The sequence below is a fragment of the Pagrus major genome, chromosome 13 (assembly GCF_040436345.1).
Source record: "Pagrus major chromosome 13, Pma_NU_1.0".
Classification (NCBI taxonomy): domain Eukaryota; kingdom Metazoa; phylum Chordata; class Actinopteri; order Spariformes; family Sparidae; genus Pagrus; species Pagrus major.
The window spans coordinates 4,579,454-4,601,788 of NC_133227.1; the positions used below are offsets into that span (position 1 = coordinate 4,579,454).

The window sequence follows — 22,335 nt, forward strand, 5'->3', positions numbered from 1 at the left end:
AAGTGATAACCTGAAATTATTCCTCCTTTGCCTGGGACTCCCTCACCGCAGGACCCAGGGGTGTCTGACAGCCAGACCATTTCTGCATGATATCTTTGGTCCTGCAGAGATAGGAGCGTCAAGCATGCTTTTGGGGCAGCAACTAAGTGGAGGTTTGACTGGTAATTGGTGATAATTTGGTTATGTAACTGAATTTTGGGGTTGAGGTGCATCTATAAATATGTTTCCTCCAACTGTAAGATTATCAGTGGTTGAATAATTTACATTAAGGATTTGCATATTTGACAGATTTCTGTGTGCTTCCTCTCCTGTATCTGCAGTGATGCAAAATTTGCACACATTGCATTTGTGCTGTAAATCTATAAACTGGAAGCATGCACTCAGCCTTCAAATGAAGGACTGCATTACTCATTATACAATTAGCATGATATTCACTAGTCAGTATTGCTATAATCAGTGTAAACCCCTTTATTTGCATATATCCTGTTGCATTATTTTCCCGTGGTATCTCCAGCAGTCGTTTCTGTTTGCTATTACCTAGAGTATATCCTCTTTCTCTTCAGCTGCCATGACCCACTTTCCCCCTGGGGTTCATTAAAGTTTCATCCTATCTAATGTAATCTATTTATGGTGTATTCAAGGAACAAAGAGACATTATAGTTGTATTCATTTACATAAAGGATTACACATACCGATACAGCCTAATAACATGAACATAATAAATGACAGTGGATGTGGACAATAAATGTCTCAACAAATTACAAAAAATGTCTAAAAATACACATACATTGCCAGTGCAACATAAAGTGAACCATGAGAAATATATTTAATGTAGTGAAGTGGTAGTTTGATGATAACAGTGCGAGTGCTGTGCATTATTTGGGCACGTTGGTATCGTATCCTCTCAGCACTCGCCAGGCACTGCAGTAGGTTCTGAAGAACAAAGCAGACAAAAAGAGGGATCGGAAGGGGCCACCGGGAATCCGGAAAACAAAGACAATGCTGACCCTTATTAGAAAGAGGGCAGAATTAAAATGCAGCTCCATGTCTTTGAGGATACTTAAGCGTTAATAAAGGTGGACCTTCACTGCATATAGTTCTTGAAAGGACAGCTAAAAAGAACATTTTGAAAAATGCAGACAGCAGTTGAGACATGATGTGAAATGTTACCAAAATGGTCAATGTGGCAAATTGATCTGACTCCAGGTTGCAGCAATAGCAGCAGGATATAGCACAGACAATCAGAGCCCAATCGTGCAGCTCCTCCTGGGGGATTCTGTGGAGTTCCTAGGTCATATGTAATCCTATCATAGTGGTTTGCCTCAGGATCTCCTCCCAGTTGGATTGAGACATCCTTATCAGATGCCCAAACCACCTAAACTGGTTCCTTTCGATTTGCTGGGGAAGCAGTTCTACTCCCAGCCCCTTTTGAATGTTTCCTCATGCTGTGCAATAATATTGTTTTGGTCACAACTCAGTGCTCACAACCACCATGGCCGTGTCATTTTGGTCCATGAGTTCCTCAAAGTTCTCCTTCCACCACTGGACTACACTGTCAGGTCAGCATTTATCAACACAATCGCCAGAATAAATGTGTAAAGTGTACATTTCTGCATATCACTGATATGTTGAGACCTTTAACTTAACTACTAATGCTGCTAACTGTAGCTGCCATTAGCTAGATAGCTCAGTTAGCCATGCAGCTAGCGGTACAGACGGGAAGCTTGTGGACCAGGGGAGTATTGGTGTTTACTCCTAGTGTTTTCAGCTGGTTAGCATGCTAACTTCAATAGATATCTATGTAATAGAATACATGGCCATTATAATGTCAACACTGTTGTTTCTTTACATTCTGTTGATCATTTTAGTTTGGGAATTTTTCTTCCTAAAATTCTTAAATATTGCACCTTTAAAATATCAGTTTTTTCTCACCACAAACGCAGCCGGAAATTGTTGCAAGTTCCCTTTAAAAATGTCCTGTGGGGTCACGCTTATAAATCTTCAAAGTCCACGGTCGCTTGTCGAAAATATCCAGTGGTTTCACAAATACAAATGTTGAAAGGGAGTCTAAAACTGCAATTACTGACTGTAAATCACCATCCCCTCAACCTCCCGATATGAAAGTCAGGTCATAAACATGTAATCTGAACGTGATATGACTAGCCTATGACACCTAAAAATATGAATGTATCAGGGGTTTGCAGCTGGTTTGTTAGCTACCAACACTGTATCCTGGCGACTGGGCTGCATTTATCTACCCCTGCCTCCTGACCCATTGAGGAATTTTCAAGAACCACTTTGAGTACGACTGAAAGTCCTGCTCCATGGCCTCATTATTCTCTTACACCCGAATTTGCCCACCCCCAAAAATCCCCTCATAGAGCAAGGCCAATCATGGGACCCAGTCAGTCTCTGTTCAACCAAACAACATTGGGTCATGACATATGGTCCCACCACCCACAAGGACTGGCCTAAAGGTTCAGTGCAATACTAATCAGGCTGAAAGAGTCACCCTTGGCTACACACACGGACTGAGGCAAATACAAATGCAGAGATTAAATACATGGTGTCTGACAGATTCACTTCAGTTTGTCTTTTGATGCCCATCACACCGTGGCAACATTCCTTTTGAGAACAACAGCTAGACACGCCTAACCCATCGTCCGTTCAACCCAAGATATGAACCTCTTCATTATAAAAGAGAATGAAAGCATTTCTTATATTCACACTTAAGGACAATGGATATCCTGTTCACACCCATGGCCATGGAAGCTGCTTTATCTTCATCCCCAATCAAGCTGATTCAGCATACACTTAGGGTTCATGTGGAGAATCTGTCCATGACTGCAAATATCGGGACTGGGAGTGTCTTTAATTAAAAGGTCTTCCTTTCAAAATGCGCTTGTTGAACTCACATGCCACAAGGATACTCCATTTAAATAATCTATATGTTAGAAACCCACTACTATAGATGCCTCAAACAGAAACTGTTCGCTGCATGAGCATCAACTGAGAATAAATAATGAAATTTTGTTATTATAAAAAGCTTCCCTTGTTTTGGTAATCCATCTTAAAACAGACATCACAAGGCAGCATCTGTTCCAGGACTGTAAAGACGATCTCTCAGCTCTATACATGTGCAGATCATTGCATCACAGCTATAGCTGCTGGGCATTTTTTTTTAAAAAAAGACAGGCTTATGTGGGAAAATGTTTGCTCTGTCAGCAACTGTCTGGACTCTACGTTGGTGGATTTCTAGTGTACAGTATGGCGGGGGAAGATTACAGTGTGACATCTTATATATGTCTTATAGTTTCCCTCTGCTCTAAAAATGTGTTTTTCTTGACACTAGAAGGCTGTTTTCACATTAATTGCTGAAATTGTGATTTTCCTCTGTGCTCACTGAAAGTCTGATATTAAAGAATAAGTTCACCCAAAAATGCTACTCACCCCCTTGCCGATGGAAAGTCAGGGGAAGTTTCATAGTCAACAAAACATTGCTGGAGCTTGTCCCCATCTACTTCAGTTGTTTAGGAGAATGCTGGAACAGTTTTGCTGTGAAGCTCCAGAAATGGACTGCAAACCACTTTTCCATCAGCATGAGGTTGAGTAGATAATGACTTTTAATTTAGGGTGAACTGTTCCTTTAAGAGGCTGGTTTTACAGGCAAGATTTGTGACATCACAAATAGCTTGGAAGCAAATTGTAAGATTTACACATTTTGTTCTACAACATGATAAACATCATTAAATGTCCCACAATTAAATTATGAAGCACGTCACTACGTCGAACATGGAGACTCATCTACTCACTAGTTTGTCTTACAAGCCAACTTTAGTTACAAACTATTCTAACTCTGAATTTACAACTTGTAGATTGATCAATTTAAAGAAAACCTGTATAGTAATTGTGCAAGACGCTTAGTGGTGGTGACGTTTAAGTCATGCAAGTGCAATGTAGTTTATCTATAGCCTAACATTAGCTTTCCACTTACAATCATCAGTGGAGATTATATTGCTGAACAAAACATGTATCATAAGCTTGCGTTTGCCACGGAGCTTATTTTCAGCGATATTCAAAAATCCGATTCAAAAATCCCACAGGCTTCTTGTCGAGTCAACCAGGGCGATGCTACAAAAGTAAGTCATCCCTACACAACTCTATGGGAGCAGCATATTACCAGAGTAACCAGTAGGCATGCTAACTGTGGCTTCTGTTAGTAGACAGGACGGGCTACGAATAGCAGATCAGCGTGCTAACTTTAGTAGAAATCGCTCCAACACCACATGTCAAACCTATTATTTCTTCACTTCCTGTTGATAATTTTGCTTAATTTTTCAATGTTTTCAACATATTGCTCCTTTAAACACATCAGCCAACAAGCAAGTGAAGGAGCACAAGAGGCAACAACACAATCATCTCAATGATTTTTTTCCCCATAATGATAGAGTGCCCACTTTCACTTCCCTGGACTAATTTCCTGCCACCTGTTGTCATTTTTTTTTTTTTTTGCCTCATAGCAGTTCACTGTTATGGCTAAATAAAATCCACGCATTACTCATGCAATCTGCTTGTTAAACAAGTGTGGGCCTGATGTTTCAGAGCTGTCAAAGCAAGGCTTTTCCCCCCTTTTTTTTCTTTTCTTTTTTTTTTTTTGAGACACATTATCCAACAGTGATGAGATAACAGATGTATAAATTGGTATTGTTTACACTTTGCAACAAGGAGATGAGCTGATTAGGAATGCAATTTAAAAAGATAATACAAAGCCAGTGGGAAAACACGCTGGAGGATTGTTTTCTGGCGCTTTCTCACCCTGTACCCCATTTTGCCGTGCTTGTCACAATTTGCTTAAAAAGGCTTATGCCAATTAAACGTAACGCATTCGCTCTCCTCTGCACGCAGGCCCGCGTGCACGCTCCTTGCGCACGCTTGTTTATCTGGTCAAAGGTAGGTGGGCTTCGCTCGAGCATAAAAAAAAAAACAAAAAAACGCGTGAGTGCTGTCCGGGGTTAAGGTGGTCACTTGATGGTTTCTAAATTGGGACTCGGTCGGTTGTTGGAGGGTGAATTTAATGCACTGGCGTATCCCGGTGGTTGCCTAGTAACGCGCTGGCAGTGGGCGCTCCATTAAAACCGTTGGCGCTCCTGACCTTGGCGTCGTGAATGCGCAAAGCACACAGACTGTGCAAAGCAGGAGATAAGAGTAAAGATCTGTGTGTTTGATACTGAAACCGGGGAAATATTACACACACAGCCTCGTTGTCTCACAGCCAAACTGACTGACGGGCATGCTATGGAGGAGATCTCGACATGGAGCGCGTATCAGCTTGTGTAAAAGCAGGTGAGTTAACATAATGATTCTGGTTTTTGTGTGTGTTTTTTTTTTTTCCTCTCCGTGGGACGAATCTTTGTTCAGATTGATCACTGACATCTGGGCTGATTGTTCAAATCAAAGCCATTGCTCTGCGATGGAGCACACTGTAGCATTTGTTGGCGTGTTATTTATTTTTCTCCATTTTATTCAATGTAACGCCGTCCTAGACCCAGATTAAACAAGCTCCTCAGTCACAACGTGAGGCAGGCAGCGCACACACACTACAGCAGTTTGTCGATGCTATCTGGGCTGTGGCTATGCTTTTTTTCCTCCGTGGGTTTGGATCCGACCGTGCATTCATTTATGAAAGCGACGATCATTATGTTGAGAGCTACCTGCATGTTCTCTATAAGGTAGTTTTCCCTGCACCAGTCCCCGCTCCTCTTTATTGCACTGCTAAATTAAGGGGGATTTGGGGAATCCACTAAAAACGCTTTTGATCCACACACACCAGTCGAATTACAAGGGCATTGAGAGCCCAGTACTGTTGTCTGACATACTAGGCTCCTTCACAAATGCTTTCATGTTAAGGGCCCCCAGGCTACCAGAACACTGATCGATAAGATGTTGTCCCAGAGATTTTTATTAGTGCTTGAATTGGTGTTGAATTGTGTGCCTGTCGATGATGTAGGTGGGAGACAGACGTGATTATAGCAATCATTCTAATAGGTCTGTAATTGAGATCAAGTCAGTCAAATGGGAATTAAAGTGTGTGGGTCCCAGGAAATCCAAGTCTGCCACCGCTGTGATGCATAAACACCTGGCTGCTGCAAAGTAGCCCATTAGAATAATATGTAATGGTTGTAAAACGTAACATTTTTCACTGATTTATTGCAAGCATTTTCATTGACAAGAAGTATTTCACCCACTCCTCTCCAGTTGCCATCTTAAATTGCCTGAAAACTTGCAGTGTATCAAACTTGACTGAGTGATGGCTCTCTTTTATTACACAGCCCATTTGGTGCGAGCTATAAAGCTTTTATCCACATCTGTCCCATCGCAGAGCAGTCACAGAAAGCATACTCTGCAGCTGAAGGTAGTATTGGACAATCTGCAGCCCTAGAAAAAAAAAAATAATTAAAAAAACACTCCCATAGCTTTGTTCCTGTGATTTGAACTAGAAGTTTGATTTGATTTCATGTATTTGATTTCTGATTGGTGATACCAACTCTATAGCTCGCCATGCCACTAATTTGACAATTGCTACGGACTTCACAGAAGGTTGTGCGAGTAGAGAGGATTTATTTTAAAAAAAATTTTTTTTTACTTCCAAATGATTTATTATCAGTGTCAGTTTCAAACCAGGAGATGTGGCCCGATCTACGAAAAATCTGGTTCTCTATCTTTCCCATTTTAATGTCTCGGGAGCTGTACATCATTGTCACAGACAGTAACAGATAGGGGATGGTAGAAGACAGTCTTGTCCTTTTTGGCTATGGGGAACATTTATAAGTGTTAATTAATAGAGACGAAGCTGGCCTTGGGCAGAGATGTACAATATTCCTCAAATGAACCCTTGTGATATTACTCTGATTTGTCCCAATCTTTAAAACCGGGCAGATCATAATGACGTTCATATCAGGTAATGTGCTGCTGCTGCTGCTGCACACCTGTGGGAGAGAGAGAGAATGAGCTGCCTTTATTGGTGTTTACGTTCCTGCTAGTGTAAACAAAATGCTGCAGGGAGAGAGAAAAAGCCAATGCACCACATCCATGGTTAATTAGTTTCTCATATTAGGAGGAAGAAGTTGTCCTCTGTCTTAATGGATAGGTCCATCAGTTTGAAAGAAAGCTGTTTAGCAGCAGTCCCTCACAATGCTCCAAGCAGCACTCGTCAATAAGTTTGATTAGGTTAACAAGCTTGTTTGTGCTTTGTTCACTGATGAGCCAGTGAGAATCTGATGGCGAGCACATTATGCTAACTGCAATCCTAGACTACAAGGACCGAGACAGGATGTATTATGGATGACAAAGTAGTTAATTGGAAGGAGCACAACACAGTTTGTTCTGTGTAGTTCTCCATGGGTGAGCATAGATTTGAGACCTTATTTGACATACAGTATGCACATGTGATTAGGTGTGAATATGTATTCTCCTGTTTCCTGAAGCGTGCACACTGGTGAACCAGTGTCACTTTATATCGCACACACTCTGGTGACTGCTGTTGGGTTGGAAAACAGATGATGTGTATGCAAAGTGAAAGTTTGTATCACTGCTTTAAGCAGTCCAATATTACATATCATATTATATTACCCATACTATATCAGATCCAACATCAAGGAATCCTTCACTTAGAAATACAAAAAAAATCAAATCAAGTTAGATCAAGTTTATAGCCACATACACAATCATACATGATACAATGTAAAGTGGTGACTAGCTCGAAGATGAATCTAGTAGATCAAATAACATGAATAAATGAAATAGATCAAATAAAATAAACTGAAATGGTGAAACAATAAGACAGTATAATTAGTAACGAGTTTCAGAAAAATGAAATAATAAAACCAATCAGGGCTGCATCGATATTGTATTTTCACGACATGATTATGGTGACCAAACAGATTTTCAATAACGATATGATCGCAATATTTATAGAAAATGTAAATGTCTGTGTTATGTCTGTTTTTTGGCAAATAAATTACAAAAATTCCCCTTAAAATCCAAGTATAGGGAGGTGGAGAGAGAGTCAAATGTGTACAAAAAGAATAAATACTACAGTGAATATTGTAAAGGCAACCAGATGAACAAAGGACCCACAAGGCCTAACATCAGTGTTTTTGACCTTATATTCCATTTATGTATAACTAACACAATATCAAGAATACATTTTTTAATATCATGGTTATCGTCCATACCAGTATAGTGCAAAGCCACTATAACCAGACCATAATGAATGTGATACAAAAGGTTATCATGACATTAGTGTCACATGAAAATGAGGAATTAACAGGATCATTTATGGCTTCCATGACATGCAGTCATGCAGTATTTATTAATACTTTATGTTACTATTAGTGGATTTAGTGTTTGAACTGATTTCTTATGAGCATAAAAGCTGAATTAGAAAACCCTCAACCTTTGCGGTTTCACAGACTAACCTTTCAAATCAGAAGACTTTTTTAATGAAAGTGAAATGAGTGACAAAACAGCATCATAATGAAGTACTGTAGTGCTGCAGAGGCCCTCTGGTCAACAGATCTTGTTCTCAAGATGTAAGAAGACATGTTTGTTTGGTGCAGACCCCAACCAATGTCACATCATCAAGCTTTCATTGTTTTTTCAGTGCAAATGATAATTGTGATCCAAAAATGATGTGAGGCATATTGCAATTGAATATCTGTCGCCACATTTTTTTTCACCATGTCATGCAGCTCTAGTATTTGTTGAAAGATGTGAAGAGTTGGAAAAAAAAACCTGTCTAGACTAAAAAGAAACCTCAAGAAGAGGTGTCAAAGGATCCTTTTCCTCAGATATTAAACCCAAATGGTATTTTGCTGTCTTGAAGCCTTCCCCAAGCCTTTCAATTAACCTGCAATTACTCTGCTTTATGAACATGTTTCTTCTGAGATTCCTCCATTATGTGACAGACATTGTTGTTTAAATGTAAGACGTAAAAACAATACAAACACTTCCCTATCATGAAGTGAGGAATTTGCTGTTTCTGAAATATATTGAAAGCAGAAACATCATGATCAAGTCAAGATATTTCTTTCCCAGTGTGGTCCTCTTCAATCCCTCTTCGGCGCATATTAAAGATGTGTCTTTTTCTTCAGTTCCCTGTTGCTTTTACATAAGAGGAGGGGCGCTTAACACCTTTTATCTTGAGATGTTTTTCGCAGCATCACTCCAACATCACAGCAGATGGATTTATCAGATTCCTCCACAGATACACAGAGATCAGTATTCAGTGATTTGTTCATGTCAAAGCATAAATGTGTTCTTTTGAGACAGCAATTTATCCCAAAAGGTTATTAGCGTCCAAGTGTTACAGTGGATGTGGCTGATATTAAGCTTATGTAACAGTATGTATCTAGAGCCCCAAGATACAGAAGGGAGATAATCCTTTTATCCAAAGTTATTCAGTTATACAGATATGTAGCACTATTTTGACATCATTTTGATGTTTTCTCATCTCATTTTTCTGATCATCTCGTTTTCAGATTTGTGTGCACTGCAATGAAAAGCGGAAGTGGGGGCGGTTCATACCTGGCTGAGGCGCATTTGGATTTGATAACCGTTGGAGCCGAAGGCACAGTGAGTGATGTCTGTTTGACAGGGTCAGTGCAGAGGGACTGAGCGGACACTACAGTGTGCATTAGTGCTGTGCAAGGGCACTGTCCTGCCCAGACCATGTGGCTGGCTACATTTAGAGACCATCTGTTGCCTGCACACCTGCTACATCAGCAAGGGACTGTAACCATCACCCACTGTGCTCTTCTCTGGTGGATACTATGTTCCTGCTGGTCATTCACAAAGGCAACAAGCCAGAAATTCTACCCGACGGTGACCACCCAGTTCGGGAAACTGCGAGGCCTCAGGGTTCCTGTGCCCAGCGAGGTGCTCCGGCCCGTTGATCAGTATTTGGGGGTCCCCTATGCCGCTCCGCCTGTGGGCGAGAAGCGTTTCATGCCCCCTGAGCAGCCCTCCTCTTGGTCAGGTATCAAGAATGCTACCCACTTCATGCCTGTGTGCCCTCAGAACATCCACAACACCGTGCCAGAGATCATGATGCCCATATGGTTCACCTATAACCTGGACACAGTAGCCACATACATTCAGGATCAGAGCGAGGACTGTTTATATCTAAACATCTACGCTCCGACAGAGGATGGTGAGTTGGTGTGGTAAAATGGACGGCAATGACTTTCCATGTCCATTGATCATTCTTATGGTGGCCCCAAAGTCGTCATGCAACCCAAACGCCAGAAAAAATGTTGCCATTGAACATTGCTGCAAACCATGGATATGTGACATTTGTACATTTCATATTTCTACGTCTCACTGTTACTACGCTGTGGTTAAGGTCTGGTTAGAGTCCGCTTCTGTCACACAAACACAGTTGGAATAGTCCTGATGTCTCGTTTAAAAAATATCTGCTTCTGTCTCCACAAACAGACTTTGTCCTGACATCTCGTTTAAAGCAATATGAGCGTCTCCGACATCTCATTAAAAATATCCGCCTTTGCTGCCACAAACTCAAACTTGCCAGATGAGAAAATCCGCTCCTATGTAATCTGAAGTATGTCACTTCAGATACGCTGATATAATATGTATGAAATGTACAAATGTGAAGTTATTCGTGGTTTGCCAAAACGTAAATTGCCAACATTTTATTCTGGCAACCGGGCTGCGTCCTGCTATCATCATAAAGCATGTGTGTGACCACTGCTCATGTCATTGCTGCCGCCAAGGGCTGATTTACCATCCAAAGCACCGTCATCATTGTTTTACCTGTTGCAGTCATATTGTAATAACAATCATGTTCCCACTGTTAAACAGGAATTTATTGATATTTAGGTAGTCATGGCAACTGAGGGTGTTACCCTGATGCCACTGACTATGTACAGATACACAAACTGTAGAGGGACAACTAAATATTAATGCACCAGGCTGTGCTTGTTTCCGTGACATCCAGTTTAATATTGCTGAGGTAAGGTGTTGTTCAAGTATCGGTCCACCTAAACTAAGCAATAATTTTCAGCCTTTAAAGTGATGGCATTGCATATTTGGCTGTCACGGCCAAGCATCAAGGTAAACATGAAGAATGACTTAGAAAATCAAGAAAAGCTAGCATTCAGCGCTTTCCATGTTTGTTAAGAATTCAAATTTATATTTTTACAAACCTCTGCTTTGTTCAGACAGTGTGTCTGTTGGGGGCCAATTAGTGAGGTACAAGAGTCAACTCCTGTCTGTTGCTTGCTGAATTCCTCCTCTTTTTGTGTCTAACACAACTGTGAAATGAACCAGCAAGGGAACATTTTGTGTGTCTGCTGTGAATCTGTAGATAAGCAGAACAATGTAATACCACAGTGATTCGGTATCTCCTCTAAATCTTAAGTGTTGACAAACAGATTTCTCTAATTCTGGCAAGTTCAATACACCAATTAAACATGTTTTCTGAGAATACATTTCCTCCCTCCCACAGGCATTCAGGCTAATACAAAACATTCAGCATTCAAAGTTGGACTGTGTTCAGCTTTTGTATGTAACATGCCACTCTTTGACTGACTTTTCTATGGTAGCGTAGCAACAACAGATAAACAGCCTGCTTGAGAGGTAGCGGTCCAAAATGGTGCAGCCCACGTTTTGTAAAGTCTGAGTGCTGCCTAAAGGCCTCCTCACCCGGCACGCAAACAGGTTAATTAAATTTCACATTTGCATTTCACTGTAAATAACATAACCCATCACTTCTGTAGGTTTCTATTTCTTCAGACTTGATCATTGTTTATTTAAAATGCACCAAAGGCATTCTGTGACTTTATAATTTGTTCCACTGATGTGTGAAACCTTTGCTGTTTCCATTCCTGCTCATCTCCCGTAGTCTTTTTGCCATGTCAAATTCAAGAGTGTGTTTCCAAAATTCTCACTTCCTTATATTTATTTTTGTGTCCCACTCAAGTCAGAGTTTATAAATTATTCATCAACAAACCATAAACCTCTTATTCAGGAGCTATCCTGCGGTTTAGCTGAAGAATTGACAGTTTTTGTAAAGATATAATTGACCAGAGAGATGAGATGAATCACGAAAGATGTATTACTCCAGTCTAATCCGAGGCAGCTGGGTCAATATAACAATACAGATAATAAACCATGCAAAGGTAACAGTGTGTGTGTATGTGCATGTGCACATATACACACACTGTGCCATTTCCTAAAAATATCTAACAGGGAAAAATAATTTGTTTGCTTGATAAAATCTGAATTCCAAATGCTGATTAATGTGTAACTCTAACTGGTAATGTAATCGTGCCATACATCTCCAAAGATTTCTCATTTTGTCAGAAGCAATTACAGGGCTCTCACACTGTATGTAAATGGACTTTTCTTTTCTATTTCTGCATATAATTCAAGGATCTTTTTTCTCCTGATTCTGTCAGTTTGATTGGACCATATATTAAACAGGAGGCACAGTGAACCATGCTATTTTGAATTCTGTACTTTTTTTTTTTCTTATGTGAATCCCAGGGAGCCAACACAAGAAAAAGGGGGCGGCTTTCTCACATGCTGAGACTCATATATCTGAAGGTATTTTTTAAGAGCTCAAAGTCTTGATGCATGGATTCTTTTAGCTTGAGTTTGGTGGATGGAGATCTTACAATCCTTAGTTTTGACTTTACCGAGGAAGTGTGGGGGCTCTTTTTTGAGTGGAAGGAGATAAATGTTTTCTGATTTGATGATTACATAAGTTTGCTGCTCCTGCACCTCATGTCTTGAATTGAGCGTTGTTGCAGCCCTCCTCAGTAAGTGCTACATCTCTGCTTCTCCGCACATTGATCCTGAGAGTGCATTATCTACTTATCTGTCTTATAGTCCCTTTTAAAGACAGTTGTTAGTTAATATAACAAATTGGTCTACAAACATGAAATATAGATTTTCTATTCTTATTGAACTTCCTATTTTAGCTCGCACTAGAAGATAACAAAGAGCTCACTGTAGTGCGGTACTTACTCTGCAACATGCCTTTCATTCTTCTGCATGCTTTTATATGTTGAACCATCTTACAAAATTAATGTCTTAAGAGAGCTCAAACCACAAATCAATACATTTTTTTCTCTTTCTACCTCTGTAGAGAATTTCAAATATGCTACAAAGCAAAGAATGCTTGGTTGAGCGCTTACATGCAACTGCTGTTAATTATATTTGACCTTTTTATCCATACACCCCTCCTCAGAGTGTATTTACCATGCATTTTCTGAATGTCATTACAGCTTCCAACCACAGGCCTACCACTGCTTCTAAGCAACTTTTCTAAGCACCCATACCTCATACTGAGCTCATACTGTTGATATAAAGATTTAGTAACAGCGCTCTATTAATTCTCTGTGTCATTACTGTTGCATCTGTTTGCTCAGCATGTATGTGTGTGTGTGTTGACATTGCAGATATAAGGGACTCTGAAGCTCGACCTGTGATGGTCTACATCCACGGAGGCTCCTATATGGAGGGCACTGGGAACATGATGGACGGCAGCGTGCTGGCCAGTTATGGGAATGTTGTTGTCGTCACGCTCAACTACAGAATTGGAATATTAGGTGATGACGGCGTCTCTGTGTGGTAACTTTTAATGTGGTGTTAAGCCCTGGTTTAATCTGAGGGGATAAACTGTCTCAGTGGTCATTTATTTCCACCTGTGCTGCTGTTATCAACCCATAAAAAGAAGTAGAGACATGAGAGAAATAGTATGAGAAAATATGGGCAAAAGTGATCTTGGAATAGCTTGATTTGCATACAAATGTTGCCTTCAGAGGAAAAGTGATGCAAATACATATCATGTCCTGTCCTTGTTTTAGACCCCTTCTGAAAACACAACGTATCTTCCTTTAGATTGATTTATCTAATCTGCACAAGATTATCAGCCTTTGCCATTCTTGACAGAAAAAAAATGATTTGAATAGATAATGGAGGAATGTCGCATTCACAAGGTCAGGAGATTGTCGTTTCCCTGCGTTTAACATTCAAAACAGGGCATTGTTTAGATGAGACCAGACAAGGGAATAAGTAATAGGATCAATTGTAAGAGCAACAGTGACCTCTGTTTGGTTTTATCAAATTCATGTAAAGAAACAAGCACACGAGAAGGATTTATATATTCATGCACTTTAAATTATATGAAGTCACTCACAAGGAGAGCGTTCAGATTTGATGAGCAGAGCCCTGATCTGTTCCGGAGGTGCGCGGCTGCGTGGAGACTATTACAACGAGTTGACTAAAGTAGTCAAGACGCTGTGGGAGAGAGCAAAGGCATGTTTTCACTTGAGGGGAAAACGTGTCAGTTCATTCAGATGCCCTGCTGAGCTACAACTTTAGATCAAAGCTGTGACATATATTCTGTAGATCTCTACTTCAGCACTGGGTCTGTTGTCTGTCTGTGAACTTCAGGCTTCCTCAGTACTGGTGATCAGGCAGCTAAAGGAAATTATGGGCTCCTGGATCAGATTCAAGCTCTCCGTTGGATCAGTAAGAACATCGGTTACTTTGGAGGGGACCCGGGTCGCATCACGGTCTTTGGATCTGGAATTGGTGCTTCCTGTGTCAGCCTGCTAACTCTGTCCCACCACTCAGAGGGTAAGAATCTGCCTTTCACCATCTCAGTTATCTCTGACTTTGATCCAAACAGATCTGCTCGGTCACAAGCTGAAGCCGAGGTTGTCATTAATGCAGTAATTTAAGTTAAGATTGAAGATTCAATTTTTTCTCAATCATATTAATTTCTTATCTTGACGATGTCACTGTTAGTTTTTGAACGATACGTTTTAATCATTTCGAGATTGTTCTTTGTCTCAAGCGCAGCTCTAAATGGTCTGTCAGGGAGATGAAGTGTTATGATATGGGAGCAGGGTAAAGGGGGTGTTCGTTAAGTAAGTGATTGCTTTTGTTCCCCTTTACTCAATCTAATCAGCCTAAAAGCTTTGCCTCTTAAAATGTGAAGCTCTTCAAGAAGCCCACTGGCATTAGAAAGTTTTCACCGTGAAGTCACGTTCACCTGTGTCCCTCAGTTGCTACCATTCAGACTGACAAATGTTTTAGTTTTTTTGGAGTCAGATTTATTTGCCCTCTTTTTATCCCAAATGCACTGTATGGTACAATAAACAATTTAAAATATATATATATAAAACACCTTTGAAGGTCACCTGTGTAGGATTTAGTGGCATGTGGCAAAGAGGTTAAATCCCAGCGGGAGAGAGGGGGGACACAACCCTCCAGACCTCCAGTAAGTAGCTTGGTTAGACATTTTTTTACTTTATTCCCAATTTACCGATGTTTGCTACCTAGCCACAGTAACACCAACTAGTGTTTGTAGCTCTTTGAATTTGAGTCAATGTGATAAGCTGTAAATAAAATGTAGTTTTCCTTTCCTTTCCTTTCCTTTCCCTGCTATTAGATTTTCAAACCCTGCGTTCTGGGCTACTGTAGAAACATGGCTGACTGGAAGAGGACCTGCTCCCTCAGTGATATAAAAGGCTTATTGTGTTGAACAAAAACACAATAATTCTTAGTTCCAGGAGATATACACAAATGAAAACATAATTATGAAAAATACGTTCCATTTCTGTCAATAGATCCCCCTAAATCCTACACAATGGACCTTCAATGGTTTGCATTGGTCCTCTGTAATTGCAAAGCCTTGAGTGAAGGCACTGTTTACTACAGACAGGGTTGGTTTGGGGATGAAGCTGGAACACACAAAAAATAGACCTTCAGATATTTTCTGAGTTCTAAGTTTATTATCTCTAAACCTTACCTTATAAATTGGCAGTGCTTTAGTTGAATATCGAACATTCCTGTCCAGCTTCCACAGCAAAGTCATTCTACCAACTGTTGTTATATTATTTATGAAATGACAATATATATCATAGAAACCTGGTATCTGGTATCCATCAACTGAAAAAAGAAAAGCAACCTACTTCCTTTTGATACTGTGCCATTTGGCAAACACTTATTCGAAGCTCATTGCAAGAATCAAAGGTGCGTATTTCAATATGGCTGGCCCGAAGGGAATTGAACCTGTTATCTTTGCCCTATTATTGCCCTGGTCCTCCCGTTGATGCTGGACAGAATCACAAGAAGGGCAGAAATTGTGCGTTTTCATCAATGCCAGGGACGCTGCGGCAACTGTCCTTTGTGAGCTTTGTATTTGATGCCCTCGCTCGGCTGCAGCCAATGCACAAAGACCTCCGGCTGTCTTTGAAGTAGAGTAGCTAGCTGCTGCCCTAAAAAAAATTTTAAATAAATGACAGCATAGGAGGGAGAAAGTGACACTGTCCCTGCACTCCTCTATCTCCAGCGACTGCTATGCCTTAACCTCAGCAGAGTATATTTTTTTGAGTTGATACATATCACTTGTCATTTTTAGGTGGTAGATACAAAATCCCTAGAGACAGAGGTGACGCACTGCATATAAACAATTTGACAGAGCAGCATGTTTACTGTATCAACATTGAAGGATCAGGGTTACTGCATATTCAGCTCCCTGCACAGACCCTCCACCGCACAGTTGGCATCAGCAGTCTATATGTAAGCTATACTGTTTGTTAGACATACCGTATTAACGATCCTACAAATAACTGGTGTAGAGAACACCTCCTCTGAAACAGTGCTGCAAATTGATCATTCATTTGACTTGCATTCACTGCCATCTGCATACAGTTATGACACCACGTGAAATAAGGGGATCAACTGAGAAAAACAAGTATTTTTTTGTCATTATAATAACAAAAGAATGAACCAACATCCTATCACCAGTTCATTTCTTCAACCAGCTGCTTTACTGAGCAGCTTCTCATCAGCAAGGCTCCACTCGCTTTTTTTTCGCTCTCTTTAATGCTTCATCTCCCTGGCTAGTATTCAAAGTGCATCACATGTAGGCAGCAAACCTTTGATTTTAATTGTGAATAGCAATTAGTGTGAAAGTGAATCATGTATTTGCTTGGGGCGGTTCAGAATGCCCTTAACGTTCATGCTGAAAAATAATAGTTATAATAATGATTTGTTGGGCCCAAGTACTAACCACTGTTTTGTTGGCTTCTGTTGTCTTTTGTGTGTTTTTGTTCTCAATTTTGTGTCCCAAGGTTTATTCCACAGAGCCATCATTCAAAGTGGTTCAGCACTATCCAGCTGGGCTGTTAACTACCAACCGGTCAAGTACACCCGCATGCTGGCCGAGAGGGTCGGCTGCAACGTGCTTGACACCGTGGACATGGTCTCCTGCCTGCAAAAGAAGAGTGCAAAGGAGCTGGTGGAGCAAGACATCCAGCCTGCCCGATACCGCGTGGCTTTCGGTCCTGTCATTGACGGAGACGTCATCCCGGACGACCCAGAGATCTTGATGGAGCAGGGCGAGTTCCTTAATTATGATATAATGCTGGGTGTCAACCAGGGAGAGGGACTGCGCTTCGTGGAGAACGTGATGGACCTGGAGGACGGCGTGTCTGGCAGCGACTTTGACTTTGCTGTGTCAGACTTTGTGGACAGTTTGTATGGCTACCCAGAAGGGAAGGACACGCTGAGGGAGACAATTAAATTCATGTACACAGACTGGGCTGACAAGGACAACCCAGAGACCAGGAGGAAGACTCTGGTGGCTCTCTTCACCGACCACCAGTGGGTGGAGCCCTCAGTGGTGACGGCTGACCTGCACGCTCGCTACGGCTCGCCTACATACTTCTACGCCTTCTACCACCACTGCCAGAGCCTGATGAAGCCAGTGTGGTCAGACTCGGCGCATGGAGACGAGGTGCCATATGTGTTTGGCATCCCAATGGTGGGCCCGACTGACCTGTTCCCCTGCAACTTCTCCAGGAACGACATCATGCTCAGCGCTGTGGTTATGACTTACTGGACCAACTTCGCCAAGAGTGGGTGAGTAACAGCAAATCCGGGCATAAACCAAAGTAAAGCTGTGTATATTCTGTGGGAGACGGGAGCTTCTGTTGGTGCAGACTTTGGCCTTATAACTTTCAAGATCTTTTACATGCACAAGAATACACATAAAACACTGAAGGAAAGGAAAAAACAAAACAGTATAATGTAGGTCTCTTTTAAAACAACGAAATCCGTAATTTTGCTCAGGGTAACAGTAATTTGGTTGCCTGTTGCTATAACTTGCAGGGAAATGTATCATGATTAAATATTTAATGGATTACCTCGTCCATGAACATTTCTGTCACATTGTCTTCATTTACATCAGTAATGATGATTGTTTATCAATAAAGACAAGAACTCCCATGATCCCATGCAACTTCCTGATGTCATCAAACTACATTTTTTGTTATGTTAACGTGGACAAAGGATTATACCCTTAGCGGCAAAAATGACATAAGGTGCATTTAGGTTACCTTATCTCCTTTGTTAGTTCACAACAACTCGCACATGTAAAGTGCTGCTTCAGTTTTTATCGACTAACACACATCAAAAGTCAATAGCTGTACCATTAATGCACAGACACGTCCTGTAAGTCAGGTATGCCTCTCCTTTGCTTGAATAGATTTGACCTCACCATCCATGTAAAGAACAGTTTAATTTTACACTCACATAAAAGTGATGCTTCACTATATGGTCACATTAAAAAATGAAACTGTAGAATATATACAGCGCACGGCATCTAATGAGACCTGTTTCTTTTTAAATGCCAAGATGTCTCTTTCTTAATGAGCCAGTTTAGGCATCTGTATAACCTTTCTTTACACACATAACAGAGTTTCATTACTTTGGCCAGACTTCCTTAAGGTGATGGTTTTCAAAATTTATAGCTTAATTCACATAAATGTTTAAAGCACTGTTTAACAAAAAGGTTGTGTTGAAGAGGAGATGGGAAGCGGTGGTTAACACGTATTCCATAAACATCTGCCAACTTTACTGTGAGAGATGACACAAATAATCAGATCAGAGATGTTTACACTGCATATACATGTTTGCTGTACATCACTGTCTGTTCTAGATTTGAGTACGAAGCCTTCAGGGTACTGTTAGGCATTTGAACTTTGGAGCTCTCTTTCCTTCTGACAGTGTATATGTCAGAGCGTTTGTATCAGTTTCACGGAGAGACAAAAAATATCTATCTACATATCTGTCTCTTTTTGTTTCTATCTAGGTTTCTGTTAGGCACCTATGATATATGTATTTTGATTAAATATAACAAGCAGTGACATTTTAAAGTATTTGACTGGATGACTGGATATGTTTTTCAGCTTAATTAAGTTTGCAGCAAATGAGAGTTCATTATCTACAACAGGCTATAGTCTGATGTTGACCTGATATTAACCTAACACTGACAAGCTCTGGAAAAACATGCTGTTGAAAGTGCAACAGCTCTGCTGCTCTCCCTCTGACAGCTTGTTTTACGTCATACAGAAGCAAAGATTTGCAGAGTGTTTTTGAAGATAAGAGACACCAAAGTGAGTTGCACTGCACTGCTGCCCTGCTGCAGTCTTCCTGCATTTTGAATGCATGGCTGCAGTGAGTCTTTGTGGACGATGACCGTAGGAGTAGGATGCACAGCACAGGTCACTGTAGTGAGTAGGAATGAGTGAATGCTGAGCCCTTGAGGAGAAATGGTGATATTACATTGTGTTGACCTCCCTTTTGGCCTTCTGTTGATGAAGTTCTTTTTCTATTGTTTCTACTTCTACATCATTTCTGAGTAAACACAAAGATATCGTGTTAAAATATTACTTTTGTAAAAGTGAAAGTCACCCATACAAACATTACTTAAATTAGTACTTAAAAGTCTTAAAGTATCTTATATGACATGTACTAATTTTGGGGCAATAAATGTATCAAAAGTACAAGTAAAAGTAAATTAAACATTAATTTACATCTATGTATAAACTGTACACTCAGTGTTGACTTGCCGTTGGCATTATCGACCTGGTCAATGATCAGATCTGATAGTCAGCATTTTTCTAAATATCATTGTTTTGTTTTTTTTGTATCCGATTGCGTATCAAATAAATCAATTTTAAAATGTGCCGCTTTGGCTCTAATGCAGGATGCAATCTGCAAAGTAACTAGTAATTAAGTTATCAAATAAATATAGTAGAGTAAGAAGCACAACATTTGCCTCCAAATGATGTGGAAGTATAAAGTAGAATAAATTGAAATACTCAAGTAAAGTACAAGTAACTCAAGGTTATACTTAAGTCCAGTACTTGAGCTAATGTACTTAGTTTTTCCATCACTGGCAAATTTATGCTTTGATGCCAGCAGCACATTTCAAACAAGTTGGGACAGGAGCAACAAAAGACTGGGAAGGTTGCTCAAAAAACACCTGTTTGGAACATTCCACAGGTAAACAGCTTCATTGGTATAAAGTATCATGATTGGGTCTGAAAGGGGCATCCTCTAAAGACTCAGTCAGTAATTTGTGAAACACATGATTGTATAAGGGTTATTACTGCATGGGCTCAGAAACACTTTGTAAAACGGTTGTTGGTAAACAGTCTTTTTATTTATGTTCTACACAGCATCCCATTGGGGTTGTACCAAGGTCTGAGGAATGTGGTCAAAATCCTTATCACAATATGCATGAGGATATTTTATCAGTAATGATACACATAATCTGAGGCCAAATTCAAGCAAAAGAAAACAAAAAAAATAATTGTATTCCACTGGGTGTCAAAAGAAATTCAGCAACACATTTTCTAGTAATTACAATGTGTTCTGACCCATTAATCATTTCGAAAAAAGTATTTCTATTTTGATATCTTAATAAGATAATTTCAGTGCAATATGATGATATATGAAATTGGATGAACAATAATAATAGTATTCAGCTTTCTTCTATCTTATTTATCTATTGGGACTCAGGTTTTCTGTCTTTGATATGTCTGTAGGGATCCCAACAAGCCGGTGCCACAGGACACCAAGTTCATCCATACCAAGGCCAACCGCTTCGAGGAGGTGGCCTGGTCCAAGTACGACCCCTACGACCAACTGTACTTGCACATTGGCCTGAAGCCTCGTATACGTGATCACTACCGCGCCACCAAGGTGGCCTTCTGGAAACACCTGGTGCCTCATCTCTACAACCTACATGACATGTTCCATTACTCCTCCACCACCACCAAGGTCACCCCGCTGGATCCCACCCAGTCCAATGGTAAGAGACCCGGCAGCACTGGCCGACCTCCTGTATCCACTGCCCACAATGATGGTGAAGGTGGGAGGGAGATGGGTCCTCTGATCATGCCGAACCCGAGAGATTACTCCACAGAGCTCAGCGTCACCATCGCTGTAGGGGCCTCATTGCTCTTTCTCAACGTCCTGGCCTTTGCTGCTCTGTACTACCGCAAGGACAAGCGCAGTCGACAGGACACATCCCAGCAGCCCAGTCCCCAGTGTGACACCAAGGGCAACAACGTGAGCCACACCAACACTATAGACGAGACCCTGTCGACCCAGAGGAACCAGTGCGAGGCCCTTCACAATCCCCTTCACGTATCGCCAAGCTTGGACTTCTCACTCAGCCAGCGCCGCTCCCCTGACGACATCCCCCTGATGACACCCAACAACATCACTATGATCCCCAACTCCCTGATGGGCCTCTCCAACATGAGTCCGTACAGCACCTTCCCCGCCGGTTACAGCTCTGCAGGCCTGCCCAGCACCCACTCTACCACACGGGTATAGCCTGGCAGGAGGCGAGAGGAGATGTCGAGGGGAACTGTGCGTACGTAAAACACGGAAATGTAAAGCTGTATTTAGGATGTGTAGGTAAAATAGGGTTGAAATGTTCGTTCTGTCTTTTCCAAAGGTGTACAACCGCCAACATCCTGCCTTTTGCTCTCTCATAATAGGAAGTCTTAACTGCAGAGTCATTTTATAATAATCATTTTCAGAGGCAGTCAAAAAAGATAAAAAGTGCATTTCATTTTCCACTTTGGCTTTTTTGGAACTTTACCTAGCAAGAACTTAGTATAATGTTTCTACAGTTGGATTTGTATGGGAAGCTTTTTCTTACTCTGTGATATCTATTTTGATCTCGTGGAACAAAGTGACATTCAACTCGTGGTGGACGGAGATGAGATCTAGGAAGAGCTGAAAAGCAGTATTATTATTATTATTATTATTATCAAGCTATTTTATACATATTTCTCATGGTACATTGCTTATTATGAAAATGTATTTTTACTGTAATTACTTTAAAATGCCTTGTAACTCGCTCACTAAGGATTACTGTGGAGTCATTACGACAACGGATTGAAATTTTACTGGTCACACATGTGGTGAAAATTTATC

General features: G+C 40.7%; 1 protein-coding gene across 4 annotated transcripts; it reads left to right on the plus strand.

Moving 5' to 3' along the window:
• The first annotated feature begins 9,729 nt into the window (after positions 1-9,729).
• Positions 9,730-22,065, plus strand: nlgn3b (neuroligin 3b). Of its 4 annotated transcripts, XM_073479471.1 has the most exons (6): positions 9,730-10,210; positions 12,565-12,624; positions 13,482-13,631; positions 14,479-14,664; positions 17,169-17,958; positions 20,931-22,065. In XM_073479471.1, exons 1-6 carry the CDS (start codon positions 9,730-9,732, stop codon positions 21,724-21,726), a joined length of 2,463 nt encoding a protein of 820 aa, XP_073335572.1. In that variant the 3' UTR covers positions 21,727-22,065. The 4 variants fall into 4 exon arrangements, with proteins under 4 accessions (XP_073335572.1, XP_073335573.1, XP_073335575.1 ...); XM_073479472.1 differs by lacking the exon at positions 12,565-12,624; XM_073479474.1 differs by lacking the exon at positions 12,565-12,624 and having other exon boundaries at positions 9,935-10,220; positions 13,489-13,631.
• The last annotated feature ends 270 nt before the right edge of the window (positions 22,066-22,335 follow it).

Coding starts and splice junctions, on each gene's coding strand:
- nlgn3b (XM_073479471.1), top strand. CDS start 9,730: ATGTGGCTGGCTACATTTAGAGACCATCTGTTGCCTGCACACCTGCTA. Junction 10,211..12,564: donor CTACGCTCCGACAGAGGATG/GTGAGTTGGTGT, acceptor TGTGAATCCCAG/GGAGCCAACACAAGAAAAAG. Junction 12,625..13,481: donor TGAGACTCATATATCTGAAG/GTATTTTTTAAG, acceptor TTGACATTGCAG/ATATAAGGGACTCTGAAGCT.